Source organism: Hippocampus zosterae, chromosome 7 (genome assembly GCF_025434085.1).
Source record: "Hippocampus zosterae strain Florida chromosome 7, ASM2543408v3, whole genome shotgun sequence".
Taxonomy (NCBI): Eukaryota; Metazoa; Chordata; class Actinopteri; order Syngnathiformes; family Syngnathidae; genus Hippocampus; species Hippocampus zosterae.
Window position 1 is genome coordinate 8,649,117 of NC_067457.1, and position 19,444 is coordinate 8,668,560.

A 19,444-nucleotide genomic window follows, 5' to 3' on the forward strand; every position below is an offset into this window, starting at 1 on the left:
AACAGTTTTTGGACAGTATATTTTTGTATTTTATTGATTGTGTTGTTACACATGCAGTTTGTCAACATACTTGCAGGTTCATAAAGGACATGTACCATGCTCATTTCCCAAATGAGGAATTTCTGTTATCAAGACAAATTGGACAGCGCAAACACGAGTCGTTACTAAGAATATTTACTAGAAATCAGAATGTTGATCCATGTATAAGGCGCATCGGATTATAAGGCGCACTGTTGGCTTTTGAGAAAAATGAATGCTTTTACGTGCACCTTATAGTGCGGAAAATACGTTACACTTAAAATAACCACTCAGGGCAATGAAAGTGGGTTACTTAAAAGCTTTCCAAACGGTATCCTTTGATAGATTTTCCCTCAAAACATCTGAATTAAGTTCAACTTTAACAACTGCTAAAATAGTAATTGAATGAATAAGGTATACGGTGAATGTAGTGGAAAAATATCAAGAGAAATCACTTACCAAAACAAATAATTTATGTTTATCATCGATATATACAAAGGTTGACATTACAGCTGTGCAACTGTTACAAAATTGGTCCACAATTGAAAACACAAACACTCCATACATACACGAGGATACAAATACTGTAAAATGTGCGTATGAGGTATGACGTCGGGTAAAATGTTGTTCTTCAAGAGCAGTAACGTCACATGGAAGTCCATTTGTCTCAGGTACGGTGAAAAATACAGATGGAGGAATTACGTCAGGTTTTGGTTTTGACATATGGTCATTAACGAACTTCGCTGTTGACACTGATGCAAAATGACAATGTTGTACTTGATGCTTAGCCCATTTTGAAATCATCTAATAGTGACACTCCTTTGTTATACTTCCAAATAGTAACCAAAAAAAAGTTTGGCATACTTAATACAGCTGTGTGGCTTCTTTGATAGAAAAAAAATGTTTTCTTGTAAATAATTTGATTCAGCCCGATCATGTCACTCTCAGGGCATTGAATTGATCACAACTAGACAGTTCTGGTTGGCTTTGAAGACGTCTCAGTGATTCATTCCCCAAACGACTAAACATGATTTCAAATGCATTTTCTTATAACGTGATTCCACCATTGTTAGAGCCTCGATATCGTTCAGGTGTTTGAGTTATTCCTCTAACTTGAAGGATAAACACTTGGCTTTCCCGCCAAGTCCCAGGCTCGTGCCGTCTTAACTCCCCTTTGTGCTTCAACTGATGAAACCTGCTCAGGCGAGAAGTCAAACGGCAACCAAGACAACCAGGACAGTCCCGTTGCGATCAATTCAACGTCCTTGGGGTCAACAAAAAAAAAACCCTTCAGTTTTGTAGAAAACGGCATGCACACATCCATACAGGCAGGCAAAACAAGGACAAACATCGGGTTTGCATATATATACTGTATATATTTTTTTTTGTTATCGAGCAGTGAGCACCGAGAAGTGCTACAGCTCAAGTTTCATCTTTTATCAGACAGCCTGCTCCACATGCAGAATCAGCATACCAAAATATTGACCCTTTCATGAACCCTGTAACCTGATAACATGATAAACTGTTGACTGTAGTAACCGCTGTCCGTGAAAGGGTTAACATGGGGTTTCCTGTCATTGTCAAATATTGCATCCTCAGAATATAACATTTCCAAAGAAAACAAATGACAGTCAAAATGTGTCGACCTCCAGGCTTCGACAAAACATGCAGATGTTACATATTTTATTGTACTGTTCTTTTGTGTGCTTCAGCCCATTTAGGAAATGGTCTGAGTTGTGCTACTTGGTAAAAAGAGATCTGGAGAATCGCACAGGCCACTTCATGAACTGATTGCATAGCTGTACCCTCTCTAAAAGTATTTGAAACAGTGAGGCCGGTTTTCTTTGTCTTTGCTGTTCGACTGAAGCAATTTGTGTGTGTGTTTCTGTGTGTGCGTTCGTTTGTGCATACCTCACAAGGGTCGTAATAAATATTCCTCGTCTCACCTCCCCCCCCTCGGGTGGTGTCCGTCCCTCATTCAGCTCGGGTCCTCTACCAGAGGCCAGGAAGCTTGAGGGTTCTGCGCAGTATCCTTGCTGTTCCCAGCACTGCACATTTCTGGACTGAGATGTCCGATGTTGTTCCCGGGATCTGTTGCAACCACTCATCTAGTTTGGGGGTCACTGCCCCGAGTGCTCCGACCACCACAGGCACGACTGTCACTTTTACCTTCCAGGCTCTCTCCAGCTCCTCTCTGAGCCCTCCACTAATATATATATTAGTGCTGTCAAACGATTAAAATATTTAATCGCCGCGTATAATTTCATAGTTAACTCATAATTAATTGTAAATAATCACCGATTTTTATCTATTCTAAATTTCCAATGATTTCAATTTTAATGCTCTCATCAACAAGGAATCGTGGATCAGTTTTCTTTGTGCATAAATATAAATATTTACTGAAACAACAATTTCAATTTCAATTTTTTTAAAGAACTTTTTTTTCCCACTTGGAGCAGTTATTCACACATGGAGCACATAATCTCTCACAAAATATAACTAACTGTCCATCATTAACAGTGGAAAAATATTTTGTCACACAACAGCTTGCGATAAAAAAATTTAACGCCGTTAAAATTGATTTAAATTAATGACGCGCTAAACTGACAGCACTAATATATAAATATATATATGCGGGAAGGGAGGGGTGTGTGAATGTGAGCTGTACTTGAGTTAAACAAACACGGAGTGGCGATGCCAGGCTTTCTTCTTGTCCACCAGTGTAGCCATAGCTGACCGCCGTCGAGCGACAGAGGAAGATGAGAGGAAGTTGTGATCAACTAACAACGAGTAAGAGTTTTCCCCCTGGACAAGACCAGGGGCTGGGCTTAATTGTGATATATGATGAGGAGCGTCTCGTTCGTGAGCTGTGATGATTTCCACATCCTCTGTTTTCCGTTCTCTCACAATATCATCCAGTTGGATGTCAAAGTTCAAGGACAAAGCCTTAGTCCTTCGGCCTCTGGATTTCTTTTTGAAAATTGGCACTGGCTGACTCCAGACTAGTTGCATATTGCTTTGGTCTTTTGAAGCTTGGCAGAGGTCTCGAAGCCTCGTTGGGAAAATCCAGATTGGTAGTTTGGAACGTTCCCTTGTCAAATTTTGAGGACTGGTCATCGGTAAAGGTCTCGGATATGTGTTATTTATCTGGTTGCATGAGTAGCGGAAGCTCTTCCGACAAACTTGTGGTACAGTTGTGTTCTGCTTGTCAGACTTTGTATCCTTGGCTGCTTGAAATTCCTTTTCTACCACATAGCTTTCACATTTTCCCACGGTGGTTTGAGTTACCCCATTTCGATTGTCAACCGTGCTCATTTGTGCGAGAACAGATTGTTCTGCATTGTCTTTGCCAATCATTTCTTTGCCATCCATTTGTTCCGTTTGCCCATAATTGTTGGCTTTCATTGGTCCGTGCACAGAGCCTTCATCTGAACTGCCGTCAGGGAGATGGCCACTGGGACATTTTTTACGTTTGCGGGTCACGGCGGAGGCGATGGACTTGGACAGGGTCTCCCTGGCGTTCGGGTCTTTCAATGAGCTCAAAGAACGCTGAAAAGTTCGGGGACTGTCATTCACTTGTTTGCATTCCATTCAGCTGTGCCATTATTCAGACTTATTTTTGCTTACCTTTGCCTTAACTGAATCGCTGGGGGTGGAATCTGTCAGGAAGCAAAAACGAGATGATCACAAATTGGTATTCCCATAACAGGTATAAATTACACCTTAGCAATATCTGATTTAAAAACAACAACACAACAGAGAGCACCGATGTACTGTATATTTGTGTTCCACAACACAGTATCAGATCCCGCAAAAGCGTGCAGAAGAGACATCACAGTTCAAGGGGTACGCATATTGAGATGGTGGCTTACTCAAGAGCACATGGAGAGTCGTCAGGAAACTAGCTTCCCTCCAACAAAACGTTACCATTTTACATTTCTTTGCGGCAGGACTCAAACCGTGACACTCCGATTTGAAAGCCCAAGTCCTTATAGATGAGCTACTGCTGTAAACCTTTCAGGAGAACTCGAAACATTTCAGTCCAACCTTTACTTCAATGAAGCGACTGAGACAGATTAGAGTTCACCTTTGAGATCTGCGACAACTGTGATTGGTTGTTCTTTGTGCATACCATACAGACTGATGAAATGAAAATGGCAAGTGAAACACAAGCGCAATACCAGACACAAACAAACAAAAGGAAGGCCTGGTCCTACCGAAGAAGCTGATCCACTGTTTCAGCTAGGAAAAAAAGCAGTAAAGAAAGATTTGGAAACATAATCAATTGCATCTAGGAGATTCAAAGAAGTAAGAAAAGAAAATAAATGTCGTTTTGGAAGTTCATTTGCGTCGATTTACACTGCTTGTTCCTATTCCAATTAATTTCTATTAAAACTCTATGAGTATCAAAAATCGCACAATGACAAATGAAATCATCACCAGTACCCATCGTTTTTTTCTCAATTGGTGGCAAAAAATATACAGTTGCGGTAGCTCTGTGTACTTCGAAGGACCGTTTCATCATTCGGAGGTCTTTGACGAGCCTGGGCCATGAGGGCCTGAATGCAGCTTTAATTTTTGTCTCCATTCTGATTATGTTACACCTGACAAAATGAGCTAATAGTGCATCATAGTCAATAGTGCAAAAAGTCGATAAATAGGGAGTGGCTCAACTCATTGCTGTCATACACAATGAGACAAGGATATAAAAACCCTGGTTGAAAACATATTTCTGGTCGATTGTAGAAAGGTCGTGTATAACACCAGCCTATCGGTATGCTACACACATGAAAAATAATCTTTGAACCCATCTGTTAATAAGTGAAAAGAATTTGACCATATGAAAAAGTAGTCACTGTGCTGTTTGGTGATATGGTGTGTACCACACTAAACATGGATAAGAAGATCCCCTCTTTTTTCAGCTCTTCAGTTTTTCGCCTTTGGCAAGAGAATCTGTGCCCATGTACTCAGCTTGCGAATGTCGATGGCTGAAAATGAGTGGGGCGCTACTTATCCACCAAAAGATTCTTCCAACCCATACAACAACCCCCTTAACATTTTTTCTTCAACTAGGCTGAGAAAAATATGTTCAGAACCTGTCTGAGCTAAACAATCAATCACTCAAAATAAACCATACCGTATCTGCATAAACATTTGGAACACTGAACTTAATCCATATTAATCAATCAATGAGAATGTTACGGCATTTATGACTAGACGGTATCCCGATCCTTACCTGACGTTTCTCCTGGCATACCTGTCCTGCCGATGTTGCACAACAGATGGTCAATGTTTGGCATGTGCTGCATTTCCTCATCTGGTGTGTTCTGTTGTTTATCAAGCTCTCCACCAGAGAAGAACCAGTCACACTAGACAAATAAACCAGGAAAGCAAGAATTAATGTGTCTCATGAAGGAAACAACCTCCAGTCAAATATGGTAGTTTCCGCACTATAAGGCGACCCTAAAAGCATTCAATTTTCTCAAAAGCCGACAGTGCGCCTCATAATCCAATGTGCCTGAAATATGGATCAATATTCTGATTTCTTTTAAATGCTTTAAAATGCTTTGTTACAACGGTTGTAAAAGCTCTATATGAATAAAAGCTGTATTGTATTGTATATTCCCTTTAGTGTAGCTCCATCTAGTGGATGCATAACGCTACCACAGTCACTATTGTAGCTTCTGTTAAATGCTCCTTATAACATGAAGTGCCCCATATATGAAAACAGTTTTAAAATAAGATATTCATTGAAGGTGCACCTTATGCTCCGAAGCACCTTATCATGTAGAAAATATGGTATTCCTTAAGTCACTCAATGCATACATAAAAGCATTACATTTTCTGTGCACCTTATAATCCGATGTGCCTTATACTGTATATTGATCAACACAGCTATCTTCCGAGGTTGTAATCTGGGAAAATAAATAAAATTAAGTACTGGCTGCTAACCAGTTTAGTGTGTAATCAGCTGAGATAGGCTCTAGCATGGAAGTGGTTCAGATAATGAATGGACTAACGAATCGGCGGTTAACCAGCGTTGCAGCACGCATTGTGTGTGACTTTTAAGATGTACTGTAACGGTCGTTTGTGTTACAGTGACAGAAGAAGTGATTCCTTCTTACGTGTAGGATTAATGTCTCCACTATCTTGTAGCGGTCAGGCATGTGGGTGACCATATCTGTCATGTTGTCCTCTGATGTTCTCACCAGTGTCGGACCAAACACCAGAGCCAGGTTTCTTGGCTCCATCTGGAAATGGTATTTGAAATAGTATCCCCCCGCTCAATGTTTTGAAATTGTATACGACAGGCTGCATGTATTTCGGAGTCCTCACCTTATTCTTTTCCGAGTGATCTGCTACCCTTTTTAGGTGACACATCAGGAACTTGAGGGTGTGGTAATAGTGATCTGGTAGGTCATGAATCTGGAAGCATTACAAATTATCCATAGCAATCCCCACTGTTAGAATCTTGATGGTTAGTTTTTCAAATGAAATACCAGTTTTTTCAAAGTTTTCAGACGGTCCCATGTGTCCTCTATCCGATTGGCATCAATAAAGTAGATGTACTTGTCTGCAAAAAAATATATTGGGATTTAATTATTATGATTTTTTTTTTAATGGTGGTCATTTCCACACCCACAATATTTAATTAAGAATATCTTTACAAACCGTCAGTAAACAGTGGCTCAGGCAGTTTTCTCAAGAATGCCTTCAATAGACTGCTGATTACGTTCAAATCCTGCCATCTCTGTGGAGACGGAAGACGGAGACATTATTCTTTCTGATGTCCACTTCAAAAATGAGCTACGATCACAAAATGACTATCATATTGATTCAGATTTCCATTGATTTGCGTGTGCCGCACCTCTTCTGCAGTGTTGATATCAAAACCCTTATTGAGATGTTCTTGCAGGTTGGACACCATCGCGTTGTTTCCTGGCACCCGGTAAATTCCGGTGTAATCTAGACCCGTCGCTTCGACCACATCGCAACACATCTCCACAATCTGTGGAACAAACTGGCAGGACAAGGGACAGAATGGGAAAGTCAATGGTGAGAAACACGGGAGAGAAAAGATGTGTTGGATTACCGGTATTTGATATTTATTTATTTATTGGTGCATGTTTGTCACTTCACGGACACAGATCATTCACATGAGAAGTTGCATTTGTTTTTTTGGAACATGAAGAACCGCCTGAAAAAAAATTCCATATTTGCCATAATTCCCTGCAGTATTCAGAACACTGTCACAGTGATGAAGTAATAATATAATCAAAACGCATGGAAAATGGATGATTGTATGTTGTTTTATGTGCCATGCCAATCCCATGTGTCATGTAATTGTTTTGACTGTTTTTTTTTTTTTTTTCTGGTCTTTTGCCGGTGGGCTTACTTTGTGGTGTTCGGCCTGCTGACAGTTCTCAAGGCGCACACCAAAAGCCTTCGGATTGTCCGTCTTCTTGGACTTCTTCATGATATTGATGCCCCACGGGGTCTTGTTGTCAACTGAGACCGGAAGACATCACATTTATAATATAGAATTACAGATAGAAGAGTTTTGTTTCATTTTCTTCAAAAGCGTCCATAGATGCATCAGTGCGGCTTCGTTGTTTCGATTACATAAAGAGCCAAGACATATTTTGTACCCACCGCTTTTGGATGATCGATTCGCTGTAGTGTTGTCATTTTTAGCCAACAGGAAGGGAGGCATCATCCGGTGAGTTTTAAGGGAAGAATCTGGTTTGTTACCTGTAAGACTGTGGCAAAAACATCCCAAAAATGTGAGCGTAATTGTCAAAAAAATGAATGACCCCCGCCCCCCCCAAAAAAGCATAGGCAGATGCCGTTTGTCAATTTTCTTAAATGGTCAATGTGATTCACCTTGATTAAAATGTTTTTTTTATTAAATCAATTACAGTACATGACCCTCTATCACAGGGGTCTGAAACATGTGGCCTGGGGGACATTCGTGGCCCGCTCGATGATATTTTGCGGCCCCCTACTAGACAACGACATTTAATGTTCTTGCAGCCTTTTGTCGTGTCACTGCCCTGAGCATTTTGTGTGTGTTTGAATCACGTATGAGCTATCATAGGTCATTTACGTACATGAAGGACAAAAAGTCGAAACAGCAATTATGCATTGGCAAGAAGTTTTTGACAAGCATCCAGTTCAAAGCGCCGGTGACTGCGAACGAGTAAGGGACAGTCGTGATGAAGCAAGGAGTTTTGTTCTATTTTGATAACCATTCTGACCTCTGTTTTCTGTAGTCATTCAGCTTCTTGTTGATAAGCACTTGTCTTGAGGAACCAATCTCCTAATATAAATGGAAAGAATCAGTGAGCACGTCAGCAGTGAGTTCATTTTCCAGGAATGAAATTTGACCTGATCTGACCTCATTGTCGGTCTTGCTGTTCTCCGTAATAACCTTGATCCATGCCAACATCTCATCCCTGTTTTCAGCTTGGAGTAGATATTCGCAGAAGTCCTGGGTCATCAGTCTCAGGGTGTGCTTGCGCTTTGTTTCGCGATAAGCGATATCGATAAGGCAGCCACAAATATTGATTGGAGGATGCTCATCCAGACCTGAACCAGGCCCCGCCCCATGAAGAATAGCCTCCCTTTTGTCTTTGTAGATGAAAAGTACACGGGAACGAAGCACGAAAAAGAGGCGTTTCCAAGTCCGCATACTGCTACCAACTTTCTACAGTGAGGAGACAAAAAGAAGCAATGAAGCGGCTTCATTGCCTTGTCTTTCACATCATGTTGACTCTCAAAGTGTTTCTGTTCTTCAATACCGTATGATAATTTCCCACACTATAAGGCGCACCTATTAGCTTTCAATTTTCTCAAAAGCTGACGGTACACCTTATAATGTGGATCAATATTCCCATTTTTTGGATATAGTGTTTTAAATGTTCTGTAAAGCGCTTTGTTACAGTTTCAGCGGTGCGCCCTATATATGAAAACAGTTTTGAAATGGGCCATTCATTGAAGGTGCGCCTTATCCCCCGAAGTGCCTTATAATGCGGAAAATACGGTAACTGATTTCCGCGAAAGTGTCATTCTTTGGCATCCCAGTCAAATAAATTGGTGTACTGCCTTGCCAAAGTTGCCAATAATTCATGTGATTGTCTGAGCAGCGAGTTTTACCTTCCCCTTGTCTGTGAGAATCTGCTTGTAGTGTAGCCAGCCCTCCTTGCATATGTCACTGAAAGTGATGCTCCCCAGTTCCGAGGTGGAGTGACGCTTGGACCGTGCCTCCTCCTGAGCTTTCAAACTCTCAAGGGACTAACAGACAATACAGCGTGTCTAACAAAAGACTTTGCACAGCAGCATTGTTCAAGGTTAAAATGAAATAAAATGAAATATACAGCAGCAAAAACTCACCCCATCAATGAAAAAACTCTTGACTCTTTTTGGTAGTCTCCTGTAAGACATAACATCCAAATGTAAATGATCTTCCTCCTATGTTGCGGGTCAATGTGACCCATTTTTAAAGACAGAAATACAATAGGAAATACAGTAGGAATTAAAAGTAGATATATTTTTTCATTTCTGACACTTTTGGGTAATGCCCCAGATAGAACCAGGGGTGGAGCCAGAACCTTTTCTGTGCCGTGGCCAGGATGACAAAATGACTCACTCAGGGGTGGCCATCAGATGACAGATGCACATGCGCATGTGAGCACAGGTGCGCATGCACACGTTGTGGACGTAGATGATAACCTGGACTACTAATGCTCCCTTACTCGCCGTTGGGAGAAGTGAAGCCACCGTCGGGCATCTTACACTGCACCTGTCTAGGATCACCTAACTTGAATACATACGAGTGACTTTTTTGTAGGTCTTGGGCTGTTATCTATAACTCAGAAATTTTGTCGACGGGGCTACTTGGGTAAAAATTTGTAACGGGTGTTGTGGAATCGTTAAAACAGCTTTCACCAAAATTTACAAACTTGGTGTTGCAAAATCACATAAGCCAAGACACTCTTCTGAGCAAATATGAAGCAAGTTTGGGAACGAAATGTGTGGGTGGTCGTGCCCAGCATTGGCCACCATGCTGCGCTGCCCCTGTGTGGAACTAAACATGAGTGTTTTGAGAGTTGAAAAATTATCATGTTAAAAAAAAAAAACTGTTCCTGGACCACTAACAAAACCTTTCAACTTTTAAAGTATTGGTGTCAGTCCTTACGTCAAAACATGGCCCTCTTCTTTCAAAGTGTTAAGACCCTCATCACAAGACTTCGATCGCTCTGTCGAAATAGCCAGCAGGTAAGAAGAACGGCGTCCTTTGATGCTTCCTGATAATACGTCACAAAAAAATAAGAATAAGACACAACGGATACAAAGATCACGCAATGCATTCAAAAAAACACATTTTAAAAATTTGATTTATCATACACCCACTTGCCACAGCTTTTTCAAATTCTTGCATTCTTATCACTCAGAGTGAAGTATCACGACAATGACATCATATAATTCAGTCAGAATGTGTCAAGTGTGGCTAGTGGCACTGAGAGGGTGAGTTTTGAAATGATCATCAACAAAATCATCCCTCCGTCACCGCTTCGTGTACCTCTAATTTGATTTTGGAGAAACCACCACGACCGAGGCAATACAACCATTTTCGAGACAGAAGTCGGACAATGTGGCGTGCACTCATAGGAATACCAGTGCGGTCTTGCACTGATTTCGTTCCTTCAGTACCCGGAGAAAACCCACGGAGGCACGGGAAGAACATGCAAACTCCACACAGGAAATCCGTTGGCCGGAATCGAACCCTGCACCTCTGCGCTGTGAGGCAGACGTGCTACAGATGATTGCAGAAAATGTTGCATTGGGATATTAATGTTATTATTGTCACTGTGCGCACCGACTTCCTTTCTAATTGTGTATGTAGAAACAGTATTGGGGATCGTCTGTATCCATACCTGTCAACTCATACGGTTTAGCCATAGTTCATACGGATTTTGTGGTGAATCTTACGTATATGGCACGGATCATACGGATTCTGAAAATTTCCGTTGGGTTTTTTTCCCATAACCGGTAGTTCCATTTGCTTTTGTCTACTCGAATGCTTTCATTTCCGGTAACTTTCCAGTAAATTACGTGGTTCCTAGTTGAAAACATTAATTGCATACTTGAGTAGTGTACAAGCAAACAAATATATCGTTCATAAGCACAGTGGAAGGTTTCTTCAAGAATAGATATCGCAGTTTAATGGCGCAATAATCCCTGGTAAGACAGAAGAATATGCTCATTGCACAATTTGAAAACGCAAAGTAAATGTTCTTGCATCTAGAGTTCATGATGTGAAAGAACATTTGAAGTCTAACCAAAGGAATGCCCGAGAATCACAAAAGCAGCCAAGTATGATGCATTTCACGAACGATAACACAACCAGTGCTCCAAAGGATATCCTTAGTAAATATCATTGAACATTTTGTAGTTTTTTTTTCTGCCGTTATTTTGACATATAAAATGATTTGGTATGTTTATGATTTTTTGCTCTTTATAAGGATTTTTTTGGGTAGTTTATACAGTTTGGCGCTCCGAAAAGTTGACAGGTATGTGTATCGTTAATATAATATCATATGTGGGTAAAAATGGGTATTTTTGTGGGCCGTCACGGTGGGTGTCTAACTGGTTAGCACGTCCGCCTCACAGCACAGAGGTGCATGGTTCGATTCCAGCTCCTGTGTGCCTGCGTAGATTTTCTCCGGGTACACCCGTTTCCTCCCACATTCCAAAAACTTGCATGGCAGGATGATTGAGCATTCCAAATTGTCCCAAGGTGTGATTCTGAGCATGAGCGTCTATGTGTGCCCTGTGATTGGCTGGCAACCAGTTCAGGGTGTACCCCGCCTACTGCCCCACGACACTTGTGAGGATAAGTGTATCAGAAAATGGATGGATGGACATTTTTGTGTGGGCATTGTACGACTCATCACCTTCTGAGGTATAATTGACACAAAGATTTACGTAAAATTTAACAAATGAACACAAACCTATGAAGGGAATGGAAGAAAGGGAGTTGTACGCCTGCTGCACCAGGCTGCCATTTGTGCTGCGACTGGAGCCAGGACCAACAGAAACAGGAGAGGGGCTTTCACTCAATGACTCGGGGGATTGGGGGCTTTTAAGAGTTTGGGCAAGGGTTCTGTGACACAAAGGCCGCTTTAGAGAGATCGGGGAGATTACATCTCTATTGCACCCCATATGAGTTCTGTCCTCGGATGCAGGTTGTGTCGTCGTCCATTGTGATTGTGTGACCTGTTCTACTTCACCGGTGGCAGCATTCCTTCTGCCGTCAGGACTGGAACTGAGGTCCGGGCCACAGTTGCTTGGCTCTCTTAAGGTCTGTGCAGGTTGGGGGAGACGGTGACTTTCACGAGACATTGTTGGGCTGCCATTTTTGTAACCGGCCAACTCGTCTGTCATTCGCCTTGTTTGAGGTTCCGCTACCTGCTGACCTGATTGCTTCCTACAAGGAGACACCGTGGAGGAGACTGTGGCTTTTTGGATTTGATGCTCATTCTCTCCGGTGTCCTTTTGAACTTTTTGTTGGCTGAATTTTGAAGAACTGTCCGAGTACGGCGGGACCATTGCAGAGGCTTTTTCTAGTGTTTCAACGGAGCGGCCATAGTTGTACTCATATTTTGCATACGCTGCCAGCAAACTCTCCGAGCATGGCATGCTTCCCGCTCTGGAAATACCGCTCCATTCCCCAAGCAAGTGGGAATGATGAAAATCTGCAGCGGTTTGATGATGAGACAAGACGGTCTCTGGCCTTTGGGTCTCTGCAGAGACAGTGGCAGCATATGTCGGGCCAGCGTACAATCCCTGAGGGATACTGCACCGGCGAGTGGCCGGGTGCTCAGCAACCTCAGCTTGGCAGCAGTACTGGTCTGACAAGGCTCGGTGGTAGAGCGAATCAGTATGACCAGAGGCGGGGAGACTACTTTTGCGCGGTGGAGTTGCCGAGGCGATGGCAGCATTGTGGTTGGCAAAGTGAAAGTCGAGTGCACTGATGGCTGAGGAGGAGCGTCCACGGTGCCTCGCTGTTGTGACAAAGTTATCGCTGACCTCTTCAGGTGTTTTCGTCCAGTTGTTTGGTGAAGCAACAACGTGGCGCCTGTCCGTTGGTGAGGTTGTCGGGCTGGGTCTGCACTGACAGTTGTCCAGGACGCTACTAAATTTGTGGCTTAGCTGTGAAGCGATGGAGTTTGGATTGGTGGAAGAACAATAACGAAGGGGGGGCTCATGGAGGTTATGGTCCTTGATTGAAAATGTGTCATTGACTCTGAAGCAGGCCTCCTGAGAGTACGCCTAAGGACAGACAGAGTGAAGGCAATGTTATTGAGGGAGCTTGAGAGAGTTGAAAAGGAGCATTGAAAGGGGATTGAAGCAGACGCGAATGAACATCCATGGTCAGGTCCACAAAAATTGGGAAACTGACACGATTCTAATCTTTTTTTCCTCGATACACCGCCACGGTGGATTTGAAATAAAGCAAACCAAATCAGCTTGAATTGCAGACTTTTCACTTTATTTTATGTTGCTTCTTTTCTCAGCACCCAGGTCATCAATCAATACCAAGAAACCAATTTCATCGGCAGCCATTAAAGCATATGCCATGGCCCTCTGGGTACACTACAGGTCAATAAATATTGGGACAACAACATAGTTGCTGGAGCCTATCCTAGCTGTCTTTGGGCAATAGGAGGGGGACACCCTGAATCAGTTGCCAGCCAATCGCAGGGCACACAGAGACAAACAACCATCCCCGCTCACACTCACACCTAGGGACAATTTGGAGTGTTAAATCAGTCTGGCATTCATGTTTTTGGAACGTGGGAGGAAACCGGAGAAAACCCACGCAGGCCCGGGGAGAACATGCAAACTCTACACAGGTAGGCTAAATTCTTGTCGGTGCAGTGATGCAGACTCTCTTGTCGGTTTGTTGCGGTGAAGGAGCTGATGAGTAGCTGTAAATGACCTCATTCATGCTGGATCTTTTCAGCCGAAGTGATTCATTGAAACATAGAGTCTGCACTGTGAGGTCGACGCACTAACTACTGGACCACCAGGCCGCTTTCAGCTTTATTTTAAAGCTTTTTTATATCCAAATCAGGTGAATGGTGGAATAATTACAACCGTTTGTAGATGCGCCCCCTCACTATTTTTAGGGACCAAAAGTAATGGGACAAGTGGCTGCTCTGCTGTTTCATGGCCAAGTGGTAATCAGTCAGTCAACATATTTAAAGGGTTACAAGCCGTTATTCCTGTAGTGATTTTTAGTGACATGGTGTGTACGCCACTAAACATGGAGCAAAGGAAGCAAACAGAAAACTGAAGTCTGTAAGCATATGCTCCAAGGGTCAGGGTTAGCTTGATGTTACACATATTTTATACACACACTCGCGCGCGGATTCACAATGTGCAGTGAGAAGGAAGGAGAAAGATGAATACTCACACTTATCAATTGCAGGACATCTTTATCTTTTGGCATGACAGATAGCTCCAAATTTTTTTCGCTACAACAAAACAGAGACAGAAGCAACAATTCAGAGACGACGCAAACGAAAACAAATGTTTGTCTCACTTGTGCAGACCATCCACTCACCTGCTTTGAATGAGTCGAATCACCTGAGAGTAGGTTTTTCCTAGAATACTTTCCCCATTTACTTTGACTAGCCTGTCACCTGAGACGCACACACACAAAATATTTTTTTCAATATAAAAACTGGTCACTTTGACTCACAATGAAGTAATAGGGTTAAGAAATGCGACACATTTGAAACAACCCAAGTGATGAGTTTGGGTCAATTACCGGTGCATAGCCCAGCGCGATGAGCAGGACTATTTTCTTTCACGCTCTTCACAAAAATGGTGTCTACAGCCTCCAAATGACACTGCTGACCACCTGCGTTGAACACACATTAACAGCCATTGATAATGCATCCATGATCAGTGCAGCGAAACTGAACAAAGCATCTAAAAAGCACAAGTTTGAGCTTGATGAACAGTTTGATCCAGAATTATTTGGATGATGACAGGTCGGGTCAACCCTGCTGGGCAGCATTTGTGTTACACTTTAAGAGATGGAAATGTACAGTCACAGTCTTAATAGTTTTAGTGGTCCTACTGTTTTAAAAAAAATATTTATTCAACAGCTATCTTTTACTTTCTGCCCCTCAGCACTTGTTTCAGAGTCAATTTTAACTCACAGTGAGCGATAATGTAGCAAAGACACTACTTTTACATTTTACTGACTACTTATTGTAAGAGTAACTTTGTTACTTTACAGATTATTTAATTTTAAAGATGGCACTCACATGTTTTCACTGCGTTTCCATTTTCTTCATCCTTTGGAAAGAAAAGAGTAGGTGAGAGGACGATTAATTCATCGCAATAATGTTGCAATATTTGCATTGTTTGATGAGTCCAATGTTATACTTGTTTAACACAAGTTAAATAAAAACATCACTGCAAGACACATCAAATTATGACTTGCAGGTTTAACTTAAACTCCAATTGATTCCTAGAGACAACAACAAATTGATCAACCAGGGCCCAGATGGGATTGTGGTTGATTTGGTCACTCTACAAGTGAAAAAGTAGAATCTGCAATCTGCTTACGGTACCTTGGAGTTGTGGAGGTATGACTCCGGTGGGTAAACTATGAAGTGTCGCAGAGTGAAACCGAATCCCTGCAAGTCTTTCTGGAGGTAAACGGTCTGCAGGCCACACCATGACATGCCCTCCATGTTGCCAGATGATAGTGGTCGGCGACTATGCTCATTGGATGACACCAAGTTATCTTTTAGTCCTTTAGCCTATAAAGAGGAAAGACACTGATTGTTAGTCATTTTGTGAACCGCGAAAATATAACATGAGACACTGTTATGTAAAAACGTGTTGAAAATTATCCGTTCGGATGGAGACCATATGAAGATTTTGATGGTGACGAGACACCAGCTGAGCAGAGGACTACACAGCTCATCTTTCCTGAATGCTTTAGCAAAAACTAAAAGTTATGTAGCGCCACCTACGATGGAAACACAAAATTCTATCCCAGTACTTTTGACCTGGGATCCAGAAATTTGGAGGCACGTGTCGTTTCATTTCATCAGACGCTGTTATTATTTGCAACACACTGTTGAAAGAAACTAAAGTTCCAAGAAACCAAGCACAGCAGGGGCCCCAAAATAGAACTCTGTGGAACACCATATAATAGAAGAGCAGAATGGGACTCAGAACAACCAAAGACTACACAAAAAGTTTGGCCTGCCAAATAGGATCAAAACCATTATAAAGCGCTACCACTCATGCCCACCTCATACTGTAAAAGAAGCCAACACAAAACTCTGCTCCACCGTTTCGAACGCTGCTGTCAGATCCAACAAAACACAGACTCCAGTGTCATTTATATCATTAAAAACGCCAAACAGGGCTGCTATGCATCAACTAGTTAAAACCTCACTGTAAAACCTCAATTATGTTGCGTTCTTTCAAGAAAGATTTTAACTGCAAGTGTACCATTTTTTCTAGAATTTTCAAAACCATAATATTAAAATATGACATTTTCAAACCTCTTGTTTCCCTAAAACATTCAGCATTAATCACAATCTATTGAAATATTTGCTTTCAACAATTTCAAACACGCCGTCTTACCCAAGACAAACGTCTGTGCTTTATTATCCGCATGGATGACGGTTTTCTTGGTGACGAGATCGGGGTTGGCTGTGGTGAAAGAATTCTTAATACCGCCAACCAGATACAGCGAGGCTCTGCGTCGCTACAGTCCACTCCCACCGAACACTGGAAACGCCATGTATGTCCCGAGGGAGCTGGTGCGCCACCTGAAAGCCTATGCATTGCACCTCCACACGGACTACAAGTGAATTCGGGCCCATCGAAAGAAAACGTAGTTCTTTTCATTGATGCTCAATGTGCTCTTAATCCATTGTCGCTCACCACAAGCGAGGGGCAAATAGGACGGAGGGTAAATCATCGCTAACTGAAATAGACAAACTAGCCAACCGAGTCGAGTTTCACTTCTTTGCTTGCAATCTTGGAGGATGCGTCCCCTTTGAATTGTTGCAATTTTGTACCAGGATCATCATTCACTTGCTATATTTAGTCCCGTTCTCAGACAAGCGGCACGCTGCCTGAAGTCAGTCCAGCAGTGTCCGTATGTTGTTTGATTTTTGACTCAGTCCTTGTTAGCGTTCAGTCCAATGCATCGTCATCATCTCAAGGATGATTTGGTGGCGATCGTGTGATTTTATCCGTGCAATGTGCCAGTGATCCATCTGTGGTCGGCTGAATTCTTTCCTATGATCAGCTCTGCTGAGATGGCGTAACAGAGCAAAAGGAGTGTCGCTAGAGGAAACCGCCACCCCCAAAAGAACTGCTTCGACATCCAAAGCATCCCACTCCACTCAATTTCCCTCTCTCTCTTTCGCTCTCTCTCTCTGTCACATTTCTTCACATTCCTTGCCTCCTTCGGCCATGTAGTTCAGCTTACTCATAGAGAGAGATTTATCTCTACGTTCCCATTTCAATTTACTGTCATCCCTGTGCACGCTGTATGCTACTCTAAGTGGGGGAGTTTGGTTGGGTTTGTTGGCTCGATTCACGTGACTGCCACTGGGATTTTTAATCACTATTCTTCTTGTGTATCTCTCCTTACAACAGATTACAAAATTTAACTCGTCCTATGTCACCCTAAATTGCCTCTGCGGCTCTATGCAGAGCATTTCGTTCATTTTCAACACTGTGCACACGCATAGTCACGAGGGAGTCAAGTCATAGCAAAACTAATAGTGCGTGTTGTGTGACACACTTTTGCCCCACCTGTGTTTGGCCTTGGGAATGTTTTTATAATAGGCATGCATAGGGAAAAAAAAGGAAAGTAACCCTTTCATGCACCCTGTAATCAGATAACATGATGAATTTTCTGAATCTGAACTGTCCACTGTAGTAACCGCTGTCCCTGAAAAGGTTCACCATTGAAAATGGAAAAAAAAAAAAAACACTGGATAAATTATAAAAGTGCATATGATGTAGTAAAGAGTACTTATTTTGCTGTTTGGAGGGATTTGCAAGTGATGAAATTCATGAAATTAATGTTGGAAATGACGGCAACCAATTTACATGAAATGCGACCAAAGCATTTAACATTGTGTGTGTGTGTGTGTGTGTGTGTGTGTGTGTGTGTGTGGCAGTGGCACATTGGTTAATCGGTTAGTGCGGCCTTCCTGTGTGGAGTTTGCATCTTCTCTCTTTGCCTGTGGGTTTTCTCCGGGTATTCCGGTTTCCTCCCACATTCCAAAAACATGCATGGCAAGTTAATGGAACACTCTAAAATGAATTGTCCCAAGGTGTGAGTGTGAACGTGGATGGTTGTTCGTCTATCTGTGCCCTGCGATTGGCTAGCAACCGGTTCAGGGTGTACCCCGCCTACTGCCCGAAGACACCCTGGATACGCTCCAGCACTTCTGGTGGCCTGACCACCCTTTCTAACTTTCCACTTTTTGTTCTAACTTGTACACCTATATAAGTCAAGGTCTATCATGAGTGAATTGGAAGGGAACATTTTGAAGGCAGGAAAGCAGGGCAGAGAAAAAGGTGAAAAAAAAATACAGAACTGTCTCGTCTAATCAGTCAACCTTAAGGAGCGTTATTGTAGACGCAGAGGAGCGTCAAGAGACAGCTAAAGTGGAAAACGACAGAAATGAAGGTGGCAAAGTTTTTCAGGGAGTGTAAATTTATATCACGATAGGGATCATGAATGTGAAGAGATTCAATTCACACCACAATATGAATTTTAGGCAAGATTGCTCAGCCCTCGGTCTGCAATTGAAGCCAAAACATGAAAAGCTATTTACATATTATTTGATGTACAATGCACATGTAAATGTGTGTCAGTTTTACATTAAAATTAATATTTCATTATGTTTATCACACCCCCCGCTTCTGTAATCTGCTATGATCACGACAGCACTAGAAAGCAGGTCAGATTAAGGATTAACATCTCAAAAACAGCCTTTTGTCTACATTCATGCGAGAACAAAGCAAATGAAACACAGGCGCTGAAAACAAACACATCTTTAGCCATATGATTTTTTTAAATTGTGGCACCTTGGGCTGCTCAGCTCTTGACTTTATAATACACCTGAGGCAACATCTTTTATCCTGACAGAGGGATTATGATGATGATTACCATGATTATTATTATGATTATTATTATTAAAATACATATGGATATATATTTTTTTTCACAACAGCTGCAGCTGTAACTAAGCGCTTAAAACCGTTAACATAAAGCACAATAATAAAAACTCAACACGTATAACATGGACAGTTGTGCAATACTAACCACTTTCATTATCATTATTATTATTATTATTAT

General features: G+C 42.0%; 1 protein-coding gene across 9 annotated transcripts in view; it reads right to left on the reverse strand.

Moving 5' to 3' along the window:
* Positions 1 to 473: 473 nt before the first annotated feature.
* LOC127604113 (rho GTPase-activating protein 21-like) overlaps positions 474 to 19,444 on the reverse strand; it is a 29,937-nt gene continuing 10,966 nt past the window's right edge. For 8 of the 9 annotated variants that reach the window (XM_052070983.1, XM_052070982.1, XM_052070981.1 and 5 more), the window contains 22 exons: positions 15,672 to 15,863; positions 15,363 to 15,393; positions 14,858 to 14,950; positions 14,651 to 14,729; positions 14,501 to 14,561; positions 12,033 to 13,353; positions 10,217 to 10,325; positions 9,412 to 9,451; positions 9,175 to 9,312; positions 8,417 to 8,725; positions 8,277 to 8,338; positions 7,672 to 7,778; positions 7,415 to 7,527; positions 6,887 to 7,039; positions 6,691 to 6,769; positions 6,519 to 6,592; positions 6,355 to 6,444; positions 6,144 to 6,269; positions 5,255 to 5,387; positions 3,646 to 3,677; positions 2,226 to 3,567; positions 474 to 1,959 (listed from right to left, as the gene is read on the reverse strand). In XM_052070983.1, the coding sequence (XP_051926943.1) occupies positions 2,692 to 3,567; positions 3,646 to 3,677; positions 5,255 to 5,387; positions 6,144 to 6,269; positions 6,355 to 6,444; positions 6,519 to 6,592; positions 6,691 to 6,769; positions 6,887 to 7,039; positions 7,415 to 7,527; positions 7,672 to 7,778; positions 8,277 to 8,338; positions 8,417 to 8,725; positions 9,175 to 9,312; positions 9,412 to 9,451; positions 10,217 to 10,325; positions 12,033 to 13,353; positions 14,501 to 14,561; positions 14,651 to 14,729; positions 14,858 to 14,950; positions 15,363 to 15,393; positions 15,672 to 15,863 (4,218 nt within the window). In that variant the 3' untranslated portion in view covers positions 474 to 1,959; positions 2,226 to 2,691. Of the gene's footprint in view, positions 1,960 to 2,225; positions 3,568 to 3,645; positions 3,678 to 5,254; positions 5,388 to 6,143; positions 6,270 to 6,354; positions 6,445 to 6,518; positions 6,593 to 6,690; positions 6,770 to 6,886; positions 7,040 to 7,414; positions 7,528 to 7,671; positions 7,779 to 8,276; positions 8,339 to 8,416; positions 8,726 to 9,174; positions 9,313 to 9,411; positions 9,452 to 10,216; positions 10,326 to 12,032; positions 13,354 to 14,500; positions 14,562 to 14,650; positions 14,730 to 14,857; positions 14,951 to 15,362; positions 15,394 to 15,671; positions 15,864 to 16,701; positions 17,497 to 19,444 lie in introns of those variants that run through there. The other variant, XM_052070979.1, reaches the window with a different exon arrangement.